Here is a 13825-nt window from a genome sequence, read left to right on the forward strand (position 1 = left end):
GCCTTGACAGTTACCCTGAGATTGTCCCCACAGTACGAATGCGCCAGGGTAGCGGCAGGCACCGTGGCCAGGAGGCCAGAGAGCAGCCTCGTCCGGGGCCTTCGGGCCCTGCCCCAGGCGGTGGGTGGGGAAGCGCGGCAGCAGTGGGGTGCTGTGGTGAGCTTTTCGTCTGGGGACAGTGTAGATGGCAGAGGAAGGGTGAGGACAAACAGGCCCCACGAGGCGCCAGCGTCCCTGTTGCTGACGGGGGTGGGGTGGGCTGCTGTGGACACCACTGCTGTGTCACACTGTCGCTCCCCTTCCTTTGCACCTAATGTCCTTTTTCTGTCCTGAGTCCCATAAGACCCCGGGAGCCATGTCCTCCTGAACCTCTGTGTGGGGCATTGCTCAGGCTTTTCTTGTTTTGGGGGAGGTCCGGACAGGTGTTTGGAGGAGCGTCCTTCAGTTGAGGTTTGCCTGATGTTTTCTTCATGGTGAGACTTGGGTTTTGGGAGGACGACCCCAGAGATAAAGTTTAGTCTTTTTCATAATAGTTCTTTTTATTGAGGTTTTCACAGTGTTCCAAATGCTATCTAGGCCCTTGACAAATGAGATCTTTTTCAGTGCTCCCATAATTGTGTCTGTTGAGTCAATCTTATCTTACCATTGGAGGAACCAGGCTCAGAGAGGTGCACTAACTTGCTTAAGGACACACAGTTGGTGGCTCAAACATAAGTTCATTTGTTCTTATAAAACCCTGCTTGTGGCCAAATGCTGCTACAAACAATGGGAAGGCAATAAATCTGCATTTTAAAAACAATATGTATTATTTATACCCAGCCTTTTCCCAGAAAGCCTTGGCTGCAACTCTTGATCCAGGCTGCTTTCAGACAGCCCAGGCAGGGTCATGAGAAAGAGGTGGACTGCAGTGGCCAGGCCCCCTCGCTCCCAGCCAGTCGCATTAGCAGCCATGTTCACCTCCAGGAGCTGGGATCAGGCCTTGCTGCCTCTCAGGGCCTCCCAGAAGTCTGTGTGGGGACTAGAAACCCAAGGGTGGCCCCAAAGAACTGAGGCTGCACATGCCTTGGTCTGGACCACGCGGTGTGTTGTGGTGAGGACAGGAGGCACGCTCACAGGCTTCCCTCACTTTAGCAAGATGCTCATTCCTTTGTTAGGGTGTCAGGCCCGGGTGCTTAGCCGCGGCAGAGACCCGACATGACTACTCCAGGCAGGGTCAGGCAGGCGGTCAGAGAGCCAGCCATTGCACTGGCTTCACTGACCACTCGCTGTCCTGCCCTACGTGCGGGAAGACTGCGCCACTTTCTGCAGGCAGTATGCTGGGTGGTGGTCGGGGGCGGGGGGGGGCACCTGCATGGACTTGGGATGTGCTGTCACGAGCCGTCTTGGTCAGGACACAGCAGCCATCTGGTGGTACCCAGGGGTCTTGCTGAGCATGGGGGATGACCAGTGAGAAGGGCAGGGTGAACCTGCTGCCTTCTCCCACACCTGCAGGGTCCAAGCAGCCTAGTCCCCCCCCCCCCCCAGCGGTGCAGGAGCTCGGGCTGTCTCCACCGCCACCCTCTTCCCAGGACTGTGCACAGCGGACCTGCTGATGCTGCTGAATCTGGCTCCAGCCCCTGCCTGAAGCACTGCGTCCCCGGAAATAGTGCCCCAGCCTCAGCTGGACCTCTGGGCGTGGCCTGGCCTGCCCTGCCTCCCCCAGGAAACTCCCCTCAGCTCTTCCCTCCTGGGCCTTTGTGCCGGCCACTGCTCTGAGGTCCTCCATCTCTGCCCACTGGGCCTGGCTCTCGGCCACCTGTTGCCACTCCCTATTTGGATCTTTGTGCAGCACCTGCCACTCTTTAGTCATTTATTTATTTGGCTATTTTGTTGGTCACTTCTTTGCCCTGCTGGGCTCCTGTCTTTCTCACTGCTGACCCCCAGCACCCAGCATGGCCCCTAGAGTGTGACAGAACTCAATAAATACCTATTGGACCAGAAAAAGAGCGAGGGAGGGATGGATGGGGAAACTCTGGTGGACAGCTGCTCGGACTTCCTGGGCCTACTGACCCTCATGGGGAAGTAAGGCCGCGCAAGCCACCAGCCCTCCACCCCTCCCAGCGCCACCCGTCTCCACTCAGGCAGACAGATGCGAGGAAGGAAGACCCATGGGGGCCAGGTCTTCACGGTGGGGCCAGCTCACAGGGCTCACAGTGGCCGGTGTGGGTTCCGGAATCTGAACTGAGTTCACCCCTGGTCATGCCACTCACTCTAGTTGAGTGACCTTGGGCAAGTCATAGGGCCACTTGAGCCTCAGTTTCTGCTTCCCTGTGATAGGGAGGCCCTGGGTCTTGCTCCCTGAGGTCTTTGTGAGGATTAGATGTGGTGCCCACGCAAGAGCTAGGAGGTGGTAGCTGTCGATATTCTCAGCTGTGCTGTGCTTGCCTCTGATTCTCCTGTACTCTGGCATGCCAGGGACAGAGTGACAGGGACACTGCCAGAGCCTGATGGCCATGTGTGTCCTGGCACCTGGGGCCTCTTGCAGAGAGTGTCTGTGGACTTCTCTTTCCCATGCTTCCTCCAGCCTTGTCCCCAAGTAGCCCGTCTCATTCTGTCTTCCAACACAAACTGGTGAGCCCTTGCCATGGGCCGGGCACGGGGGAGACAGGGGCCAAGTCAGACCTGCACCTGGCCAGAGGCGGACATCAAGTAGACTGCAGACTGAGTAGGGTGTGGTGAGCCCCGAGGAAGAAGGCTCAGGGAAGGGTGCTACCCGGTGGGTTGTGGGGCTGGAGGGTGCAGGCTCCTCCAGAGAGTTGTGAGGGAGGTCTGGAGGGGAGAGGAGAGGAGAGGAGGAGAGACAGAGTGGGCCAGGGCCTCTGGGGACGAGGAGCGGGTTGGGTTAGAGGCACTGTGAGCAGACCAGGGCGGGGAGCAGGGCGTGAACTCCGTACCCAGGCTGCTGGGAGCCATTGAGCAGTGTTGAGCAGCACCGTGAGGATGAGGTGGCCATGTTGGGTCCTGAGTGCAGAATTCAGGGTGACCACTGGGAGGCTGTTGCTGCTTCTGGGAGGGGTGGCAGTGGCAGGTTGCTGGTGAGGGATGCTGGGATTCCAGCTAGGCCCTGGGCTGGGCCCATGCATGGATGCCAGGCGCAGCGATCCCCAGCCCTTGCCCTCCTGAATGCAGGGTGGGTTTCCTCTACAGCACCCCTTTCCCCAGCCAGGAGTGACAGAACTTCCCTTGGCCCCAGAGCTGCGGACCTCTGCACCAGCTCCCGTGCTGTGTCCAGAGTGGGGACTTCTCGGGAGCCTTTTCAGGCTGGGGCCATGCCTGTTACATGATTGTTACATGTTACATAATTGTAACCTGTGTGTCTTCTCTTTTTCTGCTGCAGCCAACTGGGTACATGGAAAACTCAGTCTCCTACAGCGCCATCGAAGACGTTCAGCTGCTGTCCTGGGAGAATGCCCCGAAGTACTGTTTACAGCTCACAATCCCCGGGGGGACCGTCCTGCTGCAGGTAGGATAAACAGCATGAACAGGCAGTTCTTCTCAGCCCGGCTGGCCGCCCCCTCATTCCCCTGGAGGGAAGGGGTTTAACTCCAAGTGTAAGAAAGGTACCCACTAGGGCTCACTGGAGGGAAGGAGGAGGGGATGTGCGAGGATTGAGCTCACGTTGCTCATTAGTTCCCTACACCTGAGAAACGAGCTTTGCAGATGAGGAAACCGAGGCACATGGCCAGTCGTGGAGGCTGGGAAAAGCCTGTGAGCAACAGGTGCTGCCTTTTGCTTTACATTGACTGAGGGGGCTTCTACTTCACGTTGGCTAATCCTTGAGATGGGTGGAATTATGGTTCCTCTTCTCAGAAAACAGATGTGCATTCTGTATGTTCTAATCAGGACTTTGGTTAGAAATGACAGACATCATTCAGAGTAGTAAGGCAAGAAGAGAATGCAGTACTATAACCATTAAGATGACTGGGAGGGGCTGGGGTTGTGGCTCGGTGGCAGAGCGCTTGCCTAGCACATGTGAGGCCCTGGGTTCTATCCTCAGCACCAGATAAAAATAACTAAAGGTGTTGTGTTCATCTACAACTAAAAAAAAATATTTAAAAAAATAACTGGGAAGTCCGAGAGAAGACTTGAAGCATAGCTGGGTCCTGGATTCAGGGGTCAGATGACATCATTAACATTCAGCAGCTCCTCCATCTCCTGGCCCTGCCTCTGAGTGTTGGTTTTATTGTGAGGCAGCGTCTCATTCATCTCAGCATCTCTGTAGAATCTCAGAGAAGCTGCTGACTGGCCCTGCTGTGGTGCCTTCGCCCCGTGGGAGCCCACTGCCCTGCCCACCCTTGCCCACATAGGCAGCGTGTGTTCTGGCTGATAGCCCTCAGGGCCACGTGCAGGTAGGAGGTGTGGGTACTTGAAAGAAGGGGAAGCAAAGCCAGTGGCCACCCAGTGTACCTGGGTGCTACACACCACATCAGGGTCCCCCAGTTCTGGAGAACCAAGTCGGATGCCCAGCCAGGGAGGGTTGCCCTGGCCTCTGCTAGGGAACGTTTCCTTTCGCACCTGGATTCTCTGTGGAGACTTTCTCTTGGCCCGAAGAATGGCTCCCTGCTTCAGCAGTGGCCTCTAGATTGTGTCACAGCACTGGGGCCAAGAGTCACCCTGTTTGCCTCTGAGGAGTGCCAAGTACGCTGGTGAGTGGAACAGCTGGACTTGAGTGGGCAAGTCCAGGTCTTTATTGTCGTCGCTTGGAGGACCCACCCCGCCCTGCTTCAGTGGCTCTCCTCCTGGAGGCCCTCTGTCCAGCAGAACTCTGTCCTCCTTCCTCTCCTGTCTTCAGTGTGGAGACGAGCTCAGCCCCTCCCAGAGGCCCCTGCCTCCACTGGCCTCCCTGCCTCCTCTTTCACTCCTTGCCAGTCTGATGGCTTCAGCCGGCTCCGCGCAGGGGGTGGGCAGGGCAGCAGGAGACCTGGTGGCAGTAATACCTGAGAGGGAGGGACACCTAGGGACATCCCACACGAGTGCCTCTGCTGCCTTCACAGTTTTGAGGCTGCTCCCCCTGCGTGGATGAAGGCCTCCTCCTTGCAGAGCTCTTCCGCCTCTGGGGAGGCAGAGCCATAAGCAGACCCCGACTGAAGTTAGGATTGAAGTCGAGGCAAGTCCCAGGGGACTGGGAGCCCAGAGGATGGAGTGACTCATTCAGTTTGGAGGTGCCACAGCAGCTTCCCCAGGGGTTCTGCATGCAGCCGTGTGCAGAGGGATGAACAGGCATGTGCCAGCATGGGGGAGTGCACGCCTCTGGGTGGAGAGGACATGGGGCTAAGCACCAATCTGGGGACACCAGGAACTTGCTGTCACTAGAGGAGGGGACTCAGGACCTGTGGCTCCATCTAGATCTTGCAGGCCTTGCCAGCTAAAGGAGCCGCAGACTCCATCCTGAAAGCAACAGGGAGCCATTGGAAGCTCTTCAGAGTAGAAGGGACGCTAGGTAGGTGAGCATGGTTGCAGGGCAGAGGGGCTGAATGTGGGAGTGACAGACAGGAAGGAGACTCTTGGAATCGAGAAGGGAGGCCTTGGGCCCCCTCTCCACCCGTAGGAGGATCTCTTGCTTCCGAGAATGTTAAGGATGACCCTGCCCCCAAGGAAGTCCAGAGCATCATCACCCTGGGGACGGAAGGAGGAGCAGTGAGGCTGTGGGGGAGACACGTCTCGCTAGTGCTGGAGTGTCCCTTTAACCAGGCTGTGGCCGTGGGCCCGCCGTGATGACTCGCTCGGCCGGCTGCAGTGGGCAGTGCTCCGCCTCAGAGCTCCCCTGCAGAGCCGACGGGCTGGCCGGGCCGTGGCCGCCGGTGGCTGCTCCAGCATCCCCTCACTCACTGGCCCTGCTCCAGCGGAAGGCACAGCCAGAGGGGGAGCAGGAGAAAGGGAGGGGGAGACGTGCAGCGCCTCGGATCCGGGATCCCGAGTGGGAGGCAGAGCTGAGCTAGGCAGGAGCAGCGTGGCCCTCCGTCCCCAGGGGAGCCCAGGTGGGTGCGGCCTCCACCCTTTCAGTCTCCCTTGCTGTCATCTCCACTGGGCCAGGGAGGTGGACCTGGGGTGGCTTCTCCCTGGCTTCTGTCCTCACCCTCCTCCCTGCTGCCTCCTGTGATTCATGGCTGCCTCGTTCCAGAGACAGATCCGAGTCATCCTGGAGTGGGCTCCTGCCTGGGAGCTCTGTGTGGGTATGGGGGCGCCCGGGTGGCCCCCTCCAAGACAGTGCTTGGGGTGCTGAGTGGGACCTTCTCCACTGCTGATGGGGTCCGCTTGCTCTTGTGGCAGACGGATCTTTCCTTTGCCTTGGCTCGTGTATGGTTTGCTGTGTTAGGACCCAGAGCTTGGGCGTCACCAGGAGCAACCTCAGGGTCCCTGGGGACAGATCTTTTCTGTTCTAGAGTGGGGGGAAGGGTTCTAGAGGCAGCCTGGTAGGCTGATGGGTCACAGCCCATTAGAAGGCCTTGAGTGCTCCAGGTGGCAGAGGAGCCAAGATGCCTCGAGCTGCTGCCTGGCACTCCCTGGGTCATTTGTGTTTGGATTGAATTATTCCATTCCATTAAAAATGCATGTTCTGAGTCCACCAGGCACGTTTTGCATGCCAAGTGGTTACAAGTAGCCAGTGTCCACTACATTAGCCAGAGCAGATATGGAGCATCTCTAGCTGGGCCCCATGGCACACACCTGTGATCCCAGCAACTTGGGAGGCTGAGGCAAGAGGATTGCAAGTTCAAAGCCAGTCACAGCAACTTAGCAAGACCCTGCCTCAAAATGAAAAATAAAAAGGGCTGGGATTGTAGCTCAACGGTAAAGCACTCCAGGTTCAATCCCCCGTAGTCCCCTACCCCTAAGAGAGGTTCTGTACCCTCAGAAGGTTCTGTGGGTACTGCTGGCCTGAAGCCTTTCATTTGGCCAGGCCCCTCCCATGCAAGTAGCCTCCCGAGGTGGAGTCCCTCACTGTGCCTGAATCACTGCACCCCTGAGGAGGCTCCGGTGTCCCCTGCCTGTCCCTGCCTGCCGGGTGTCCGTTTCTGACTCAGGTTCCCTGTACCTGTGCCTGTCTCTTTCCCGTCTTCCCCGTGCTTCTCCTCCATCCCTCTCCTTGTCGTGATTTCTCCTCCTCCTTTCCCAGTCGCCATCTCTCACTTGCCGTCTGTCAGCGTCGTCTCTGTGGCGTCTTCCTCCTGGACTCTCTGCCTCTCTGTGTCTCTCTCTCCTCTCCTCTCTTCTCTCTCTGCTTGCCTCCCTGGCACCCCACTTCAACACCCCCACATTTGAACCGGTCCCCACACCAGCCTCCGGAGCTGACCTGAAAGACAAAGGAGGCTGGGGAATGCTTAGGTCCAGGTACCCCCTCTCCAGCCCAGAGGCTGAGCATTTGGCCTGCGGGTGCAGTGCTAGACGGGGGCACCCAGCCTTCCACATGGTCCATTTGCTGCGATTCTGGGTGCTGTGTGATGTCAGCACTCCTCCCTAATGCCATGTTACTAGAACCCCTGGGTGCAGAACACACCTGTTAAGGAGCAGGGCAGGACAGGGTGTCTTCAGGAAGCTGGGCCTTGCAGTTGGGTTTAAACACATTGGTGAGGAATGGAGAGCCCCACGAGGCCTCAGCGAAGTTCCTGGTGACATGAGAGTGAGGAGACCCTCCTCCCCAGTCACATCACCATCCCTGGGTGTCTCAGATACCTGGCTCTGCTGTCATTGTTCCGGAAAGCCCACAGGAGCCAGGCAACTGTTTACCCCCAAACACTGGCAGCAGGGCAGGGGACAGGGTGGGTTCCTTTCTTACTGGAAGCTGGAGGGAAGCCCTTTCCGGTCTGCATGCTCGGGCTGTTTTTCCCCAAGAGTTGGCCAGAGAAGGGGACTTGGGAACAGTACCCCGGTGCTCCCTGGACTGTTTTTCTCACCTCTGTAGACAATACAACAATGAGCCAGAACTTGGCAACTTTTGAAGAGGAAATTAGGCAGAGTTTGCCTGGAATCAGGCCCTTTGGTTGGAAAGATTTATTACTAGGAACTGTCAGAGGGCGGCCTGAGCAGCACTGGGCGGGCCGGGGGCTCCTGCCTGTGTTCCAGTGGCTCCTCCTCTGAGTGACCCTCAGACTCAGCATTCCCTGGGGTCTGGCTTGTCCTTGCCCGGCTGCCCGCAGAGCAGCATGGGCACTCTGCTGAAGCCTCTCCCTGGGCTGAGGCTCCGCTGGGCAGCTCTCCCTGTGCTAGAAGCTACTTAGATGGCCCTGGGCCAGCAGTGGTCCTTCAGAACCAGATAAGTCCAAGGAGGAGCAGCTTCCCGCCACCCTCATTGCAGTCTCTGGCTCCATCAACTGTACCTGCTCTTCTGGAAGGAAGTTCAGGCCCGCCCTGTTGTTTAGGTGGGGCCTCCTTGTGCCTGGAACAGGGTGGCAGGTCCTTCCCCCCTTCATCAGAGGGAAGTCACACGGGGAAATAATTCTTTCAGATTCCCAGCTCAGGGCCCGGGTGCAGAGGAGCTGGGCACATTGCTCACCAGTTCCAGGGATGAGCAGTAGGGACAGCAGGCTGGGGTCAGGCCCCCTGAGCTCCAGCCCAGATCTGCCACTCACTGGCTGTGTCACCCTACACTGCTGAGGCTGTGTAGGTAGCTGTGTGACCCTCGCAGCAGGAAGGACCCTCTGTATCTGTGAACTGGACCCATAATGTTTGTCTCCTTGGCTATTAGAGAGGATCATAGATTCTGCGTAAAGTACTTGGCAGTACTGGCACAAAGTACATCAGGAAAATACCACCGTGGTTATTTCTAGAGGCTTCATCAAATACAAGTTGGGGAAGAGAGGGTGTGAGGACTGAAGAGTTCTTCTGAAGTTCTCACACACATGAAATATTCTCCATTGAACAGAGTGGGTACATTGGTACCCATCCACCCATGTGTCTGCCATCTGTCTGTCCTTCTGTCTTACCATGCACCCATGCATCTGCCTGTCTATTCATCTACCCTTCTGTCAGTCCTCCTGCCTCACGCATCCATCCGTACATCCTTCCATCCTTCATTCATTCAGCGCATCAGTCCGTCTTTCATTGACAAACATTTCCCTGGCTTTTTTTTTTTTGACACAGTGGTGCCTGAATCAGACATGGTTCCTGACCTCCTAGACCCCAAGCCTAGGGACGGGACACTAGACCGGTGACTGTAAGAGTGCCATGTGTTGGGTGGGTGCGGGGGGAGGTGCCATCATGACAGTTCTGGAGAAGAGGTATTTCAGGGGGACCTGAGGGTTGAGTGCGAGTTGAGTAGGCCCCGGGGGCGGGGTGAAGGCAGAGTGTTCCTGGGCAGGGAGGTGGTGGTGGGCTTGAGGCTGTGTGAGGACCAGGTGATGCTGCCCTGGGGAGCAGCCCCACGTTCCAAGTGGCTGAAGGCAGCCGAGGACCGCTGCTCACCCCAGCTTTGTGTGCAGTGTGTGTGGGGCTCATGCCTCAGGGAATGTGCCGCTCACCGTGGCGGGTTCAGGGGGCGGGGGGGAGCTCAAGAGGGCACTGGCTCATCTACTAGCTCACACTCATTGAGCAAGCTACATGGCCACGTAAAGAAGGTCACTGGAAATAGAACTGGTGACAGGTACAGGAAATCTGGACCATTTTCCACATCAGAAAAATGGCATCAGAGAAGAGGTCAGATTAGATCTAGGTCCTTAGCCTGCAATTCATAACATATCCTGAAGCCGCCTGCACAGTTTGTGTGTGTGTGTGTGTGTGTGTGTGTATGTGTGGTGCGCACACTTGCGGATATCTCTGGAGGCCAGAAGTCCCCCTGGCTAACATCCAGGGTGGGCAGTGCCGGCTCCTCAGGAGGCTCCCAGGAGGGTGTTTCCTTGCCTCTTCTAGCGGCTGGAGGCTCCGACTGCGTCCCTCTGACTCCTGCTGGTGATTCTGACCTTCCCTCCTCCTCCCTTGTGACTCCCCTGGGCCAGGTGGATAATCTTGAATAGTCTCCCATCCCAAGAGCCTTCGGTCAGTCACATCTGCAGAGTCCCTTTGCCGTGTTAAGATGACATCATCCCAGAGCACATCTTGGGGACCTCATCCTGCTTGCCGCAGCCCCCTCTGGCCTCCTGGGTGTGATCAGCCGTGCGGAAATGCCACGGACCTAGGCCATGTGGAGTGGCTCCTCCTGGCGTGCCCTGCCACGAGAGCTGGCCCTCACGCTTCCCAGTGGTGGTGCGGCCACGTCCCCTCGCTGCAGTCAGCTGAAGTGGCATTATTCACAAAAGCCCTGGAGAGCCCATTGCTAAACGTCTGTGGGCACAGCACTGCTGTGGCTGCTGCTGACCCGAATGGCCATGTTTCAAGAGCCTTCGTGCGCCATCTGGGGCGTGCTGAGTAAGCTCTTTCCCGTGGTTATTTCATCGTCTGGGGTGTCACCATCCCTTGCCCTGAGCTGGGGATGTGTGTTGTCATCCTAATGAACAAGAAGTGTCATGAGACCAGAATGCTGGGTCAGTGCTGGCAGCGGGGACCCCAGCCACAGCCCGGCAGGGGGCTGCTTCTCCTCTTGGGCCTGAGCGATCCTGAGCAGGTGTCACAGGCCGTGTCCCCAACATCCTCCAGGGCAGAATGCTAGACTATAGCAGAGATCAGGGCCTGGGCCCAGGTCTGTTGGAGGCTTAGCCATTGCAGGAGTCCCAAAAGCACAGAAGCTGGTCTCTGGCTTGGGTAGCACTCAGGCTCAGCCTGCCTCAGGGGCTGGTGTGACTGCCCAGGTTTGAAAGGTGTCTCTGGACTGACCCGAGGATGCTGTGCCACCTGGGCACCAAGCAGTCTGTTTATTCAGGACGGTCGGGTGGAGACCATTGTCTACAGAAGACCTGGGCCCAAGCAGAGGGGGTGAGTCATTCCAGTCTTCATGGAGTCTCTCGACCTTCGCAGTTAGGGTCACTTGGAGCAGGGGGCGTGGCACTGCCTGGGTGGCCTGGAGAGAGCTCAGAGTGCCTCCTGTGTGGTTTATAGCTCACTTCCTGGTCCTCGGCTCCGTCTGAACCTTGGGAACATTCTTAACTTCAGTTTCCTCCTCTCTGCACCACGAGATGTGACAGTCCATCTTCCCAGGGCTGCTGCTGCAAGGCCAGTCCGCGGGTCCCATCGGACACTGTCGATGTGGCTGCTGCGGGTGGCAGGCCTGCTGCTGGGGGTGGCCTGAGAGCAACATTCGCGCCAGGTGGTTCAGCCTGCTTGGGCCAAGTTTTATTTGGGAGAACTGGTGAGAATGGCAGCCGTGGCCTCCAGCAGGCTCTGGGTGGTTACAGCGCCCGTCCCCCATCCTCCGACGAGCGGGCCGCTTCCCACTCACAGACACACAGTCGGGAAAGTCCAGACTGCCTTGCCGGCTCTCGGGATCGGGGTGCTGGGGATGAAGGAGGTTCTGCTTCTCGGCTCCATGCTTTACCCTAGGTCTGGCCAAGTTCAAGGCTGGCACTGCCCACCCTGACCTGTAGCTGTCACGAGGGTCCTGGTGAAGTACACAGGCCTTGACGCTGGCCCACCCGGGTCTGAATGCACGTAGTGTGGGATTTTTGGAGTCTTGGTCTTCTCCTCTGTGGAGCGGGCAGTGATGGAAGCCGCCTTTAGCTTAGGGAACTGGCAGGATGGAGAAGAGGTGGGGTGGGTGCCTGGTGATCCTGGTGGGAGGGAGGCCCCTGGCAGCTCCTGCTGCCGCCATCACCACCCTTCCCATGATTCTGAGTGAGTCGGGTGTGTGCACAGGCAGCCAGGGGGAGCTCCTTGTGCCCAGCAGCCAGCATCCACCAGGGCTGTGTCTTCTTTCCAGAAAAGCCCCCTCCTCGCATGCTTCTGTTCCAGAGCAGTTCACTCAGGGCTCGTCTGCCCAGAGCAGGCAGGGCTCACGTGCTGGCTGTCAGGGGCCCTGAGTTGCCGCCCTCTGGTGACTGTACCTTCTCTTGTTCCCGTTGCAGGCTGCCAACAGCTACCTGCGAGACCAGTGGTTCCATTCTCTGCAGTGGAAGGTAAGTCCTGCCTAGGCTGCTCCTTCACCGGGGCCACCCCAGGGGCGTGGAGGCAGAGGACACTTGCCATTAGGCGGCTCTGCAGAGAAGCCCCACCTGCTGAGGAGAAACCTCTGCCCTTCACTCTCTGGGGTGAGGGTCCTGTCCCCCGCAGTGCTGAGGCTGTGTTCCTGCCTGGTGTGCTTAGCCCAGGGCCTTACACTGGTGTCCCTCCTCTCAAAGGGTCCCAGAACTGCTTGCTGTTGGAGGGAAGGTGGTCTGAGGCCAGGGAGGCTGGCCCTCCAGGGCTCCAGGAGCTGTGCTAAGGAGACTTCCGGAGGCTGTGCAAAGCCGTGGAGAGAGCAACCGTGTTCTCATGGGCTCCTCCTGCCTGTCTGTCCCTTTCTGGCCTGTGGCCTGACTGCCTGGTTGGAACTCTGCAGAGGATGGTTTGGAGTCCTCTGACACATAAAGAGAAATTCAACTTTGGCTGGTTACCACCTCTGCCAAGCCGGGTCCTCAGGCCCCTGCAGTCCAGTTTCTGCTCTGGGACTTTGGCGGTGGTTTCCCATTCAGACAAGGTGTGCAGCTCGCCCAGTGAGCATCCGTGCCTCCCTGGCTCCCACGGTGCCAGCAGTGGTGGAGGACGAGCGTGGCAGGCGTGCCCGGGAGCTGTCGTCTGTCCCGAGGGAGGCTGGGCTCCTCACACCTCCCAGGGCTCTCACCGCAGCCAGGCCAGTCTCAGAGGCTGGACACGAGTCTCCAGGTTGGGACTGTGTGGACTGAACTCCTCTGTGTGCCAGGAGCTGTGCCTGTCTCACGATGTCCACTTCACCCTCACCAGAACCTCGCGAAGTCGATGATTATTGTCCTGTCGTACGCACAGGAAGTTGAGGCTGGAGTCTGACTCCTGCAGGTTCAGGTCCCTCTTTCCCACTAGGTTCTGGGTGTAGTTGGGGTGGGAGCCCCCGGGTGGCGGCTGAGGGAGCAGGTGGCACATGTCAGCTTTTGGAACCAGCAGTGTTGCTGAATGAGCTCACACAGGGTTGACATCCCTAATGCCACTCTCTGTGCCCTGGGCCATCTGGGAGTTAAATGCCACAGTGGTCGAAAGGGAGGAATGACAACTGGGCGGCAGTGACCTGTTACATGCCATCACCATGGTATGCGGCCCTCCAGAGCTTTTCCTAAAAGAAGAGTCCACTTTGTGGTCAGGGACGGTAACTCCTTAGTCCAGCCTCGTCGGCTCTCTAGGAGTCTCGCGTGCGAGTCCTCATAAGTGGCAGCCTTGCTGGTCCTCCCCAGGACGGGGCGGGCGGGAGGTGCACGGGCTGGGAGCACCTCGCCCAGAGGAGCTGTGCAGAGTGTGAGCGAGGGCTGCGGTGCCGTCCAGGGCTCTGCCTGGGCCTTGTTCCTTCAGCAGCGTTCCTTCAGCGGCGTCTGCAGGCACGCCCAGAGGTCAGCGCTTGCTGGTTCTGTGAACGTTCCCCAGCTGTAAGGAGGACCAAGATGGGCATAAAAAATGGAATTTCGGGAGAGTTTGGCCAGAAAGCTGATTTAGAAGTTCAAGTTTGAAACACTGGCTTGTCAAGAATTTCTTGTGGTGTCCGGGTGGTTGGTTAAGCTCTTCAGGAACTGGGGCTGTGGGTGTCCAGCAGTTCTTGGGAAGACCGTCTGTGCTCAGATATGGTGGTATTTGGTTTATTGATGGTTATTAAATTTGATCAATTAAAAGACAAACCTGGGGCGGGTGGGAAAGCTAAGCCAGAGGCATCAAAGAACAGGCAGGTGCCTGGTGGTGTGCTGGCCCTTTGCCAGGTGGTGGCTGG

General features: G+C 58.0%; 1 protein-coding gene across 1 annotated transcript in view; it reads left to right on the forward strand.

Annotated features, from left to right (window-relative positions):
* Nucleotides 1-13825, forward strand: part of Cmip (c-Maf inducing protein) — a 199655-nt gene that overhangs the window by 117847 nt on the left and 67983 nt on the right. The window contains exons 2-3 of the mRNA XM_046434359.2: nucleotides 3377-3502; nucleotides 11967-12017. Coding sequence (XP_046290315.1) covers nucleotides 3377-3502; nucleotides 11967-12017 — 177 coding nt within the window. The remainder of the gene's footprint in view (nucleotides 1-3376; nucleotides 3503-11966; nucleotides 12018-13825) is intronic.

The sequence above is a fragment of the Marmota monax genome, unplaced genomic scaffold (assembly GCF_021218885.2).
Source record: "Marmota monax isolate L192 unplaced genomic scaffold, Marmota_monax_Labrador192_F-V1.1 WCK01_AAM20220418_F8-fsc00024, whole genome shotgun sequence".
NCBI classification, from domain to species: Eukaryota; Metazoa; Chordata; class Mammalia; order Rodentia; family Sciuridae; genus Marmota; species Marmota monax.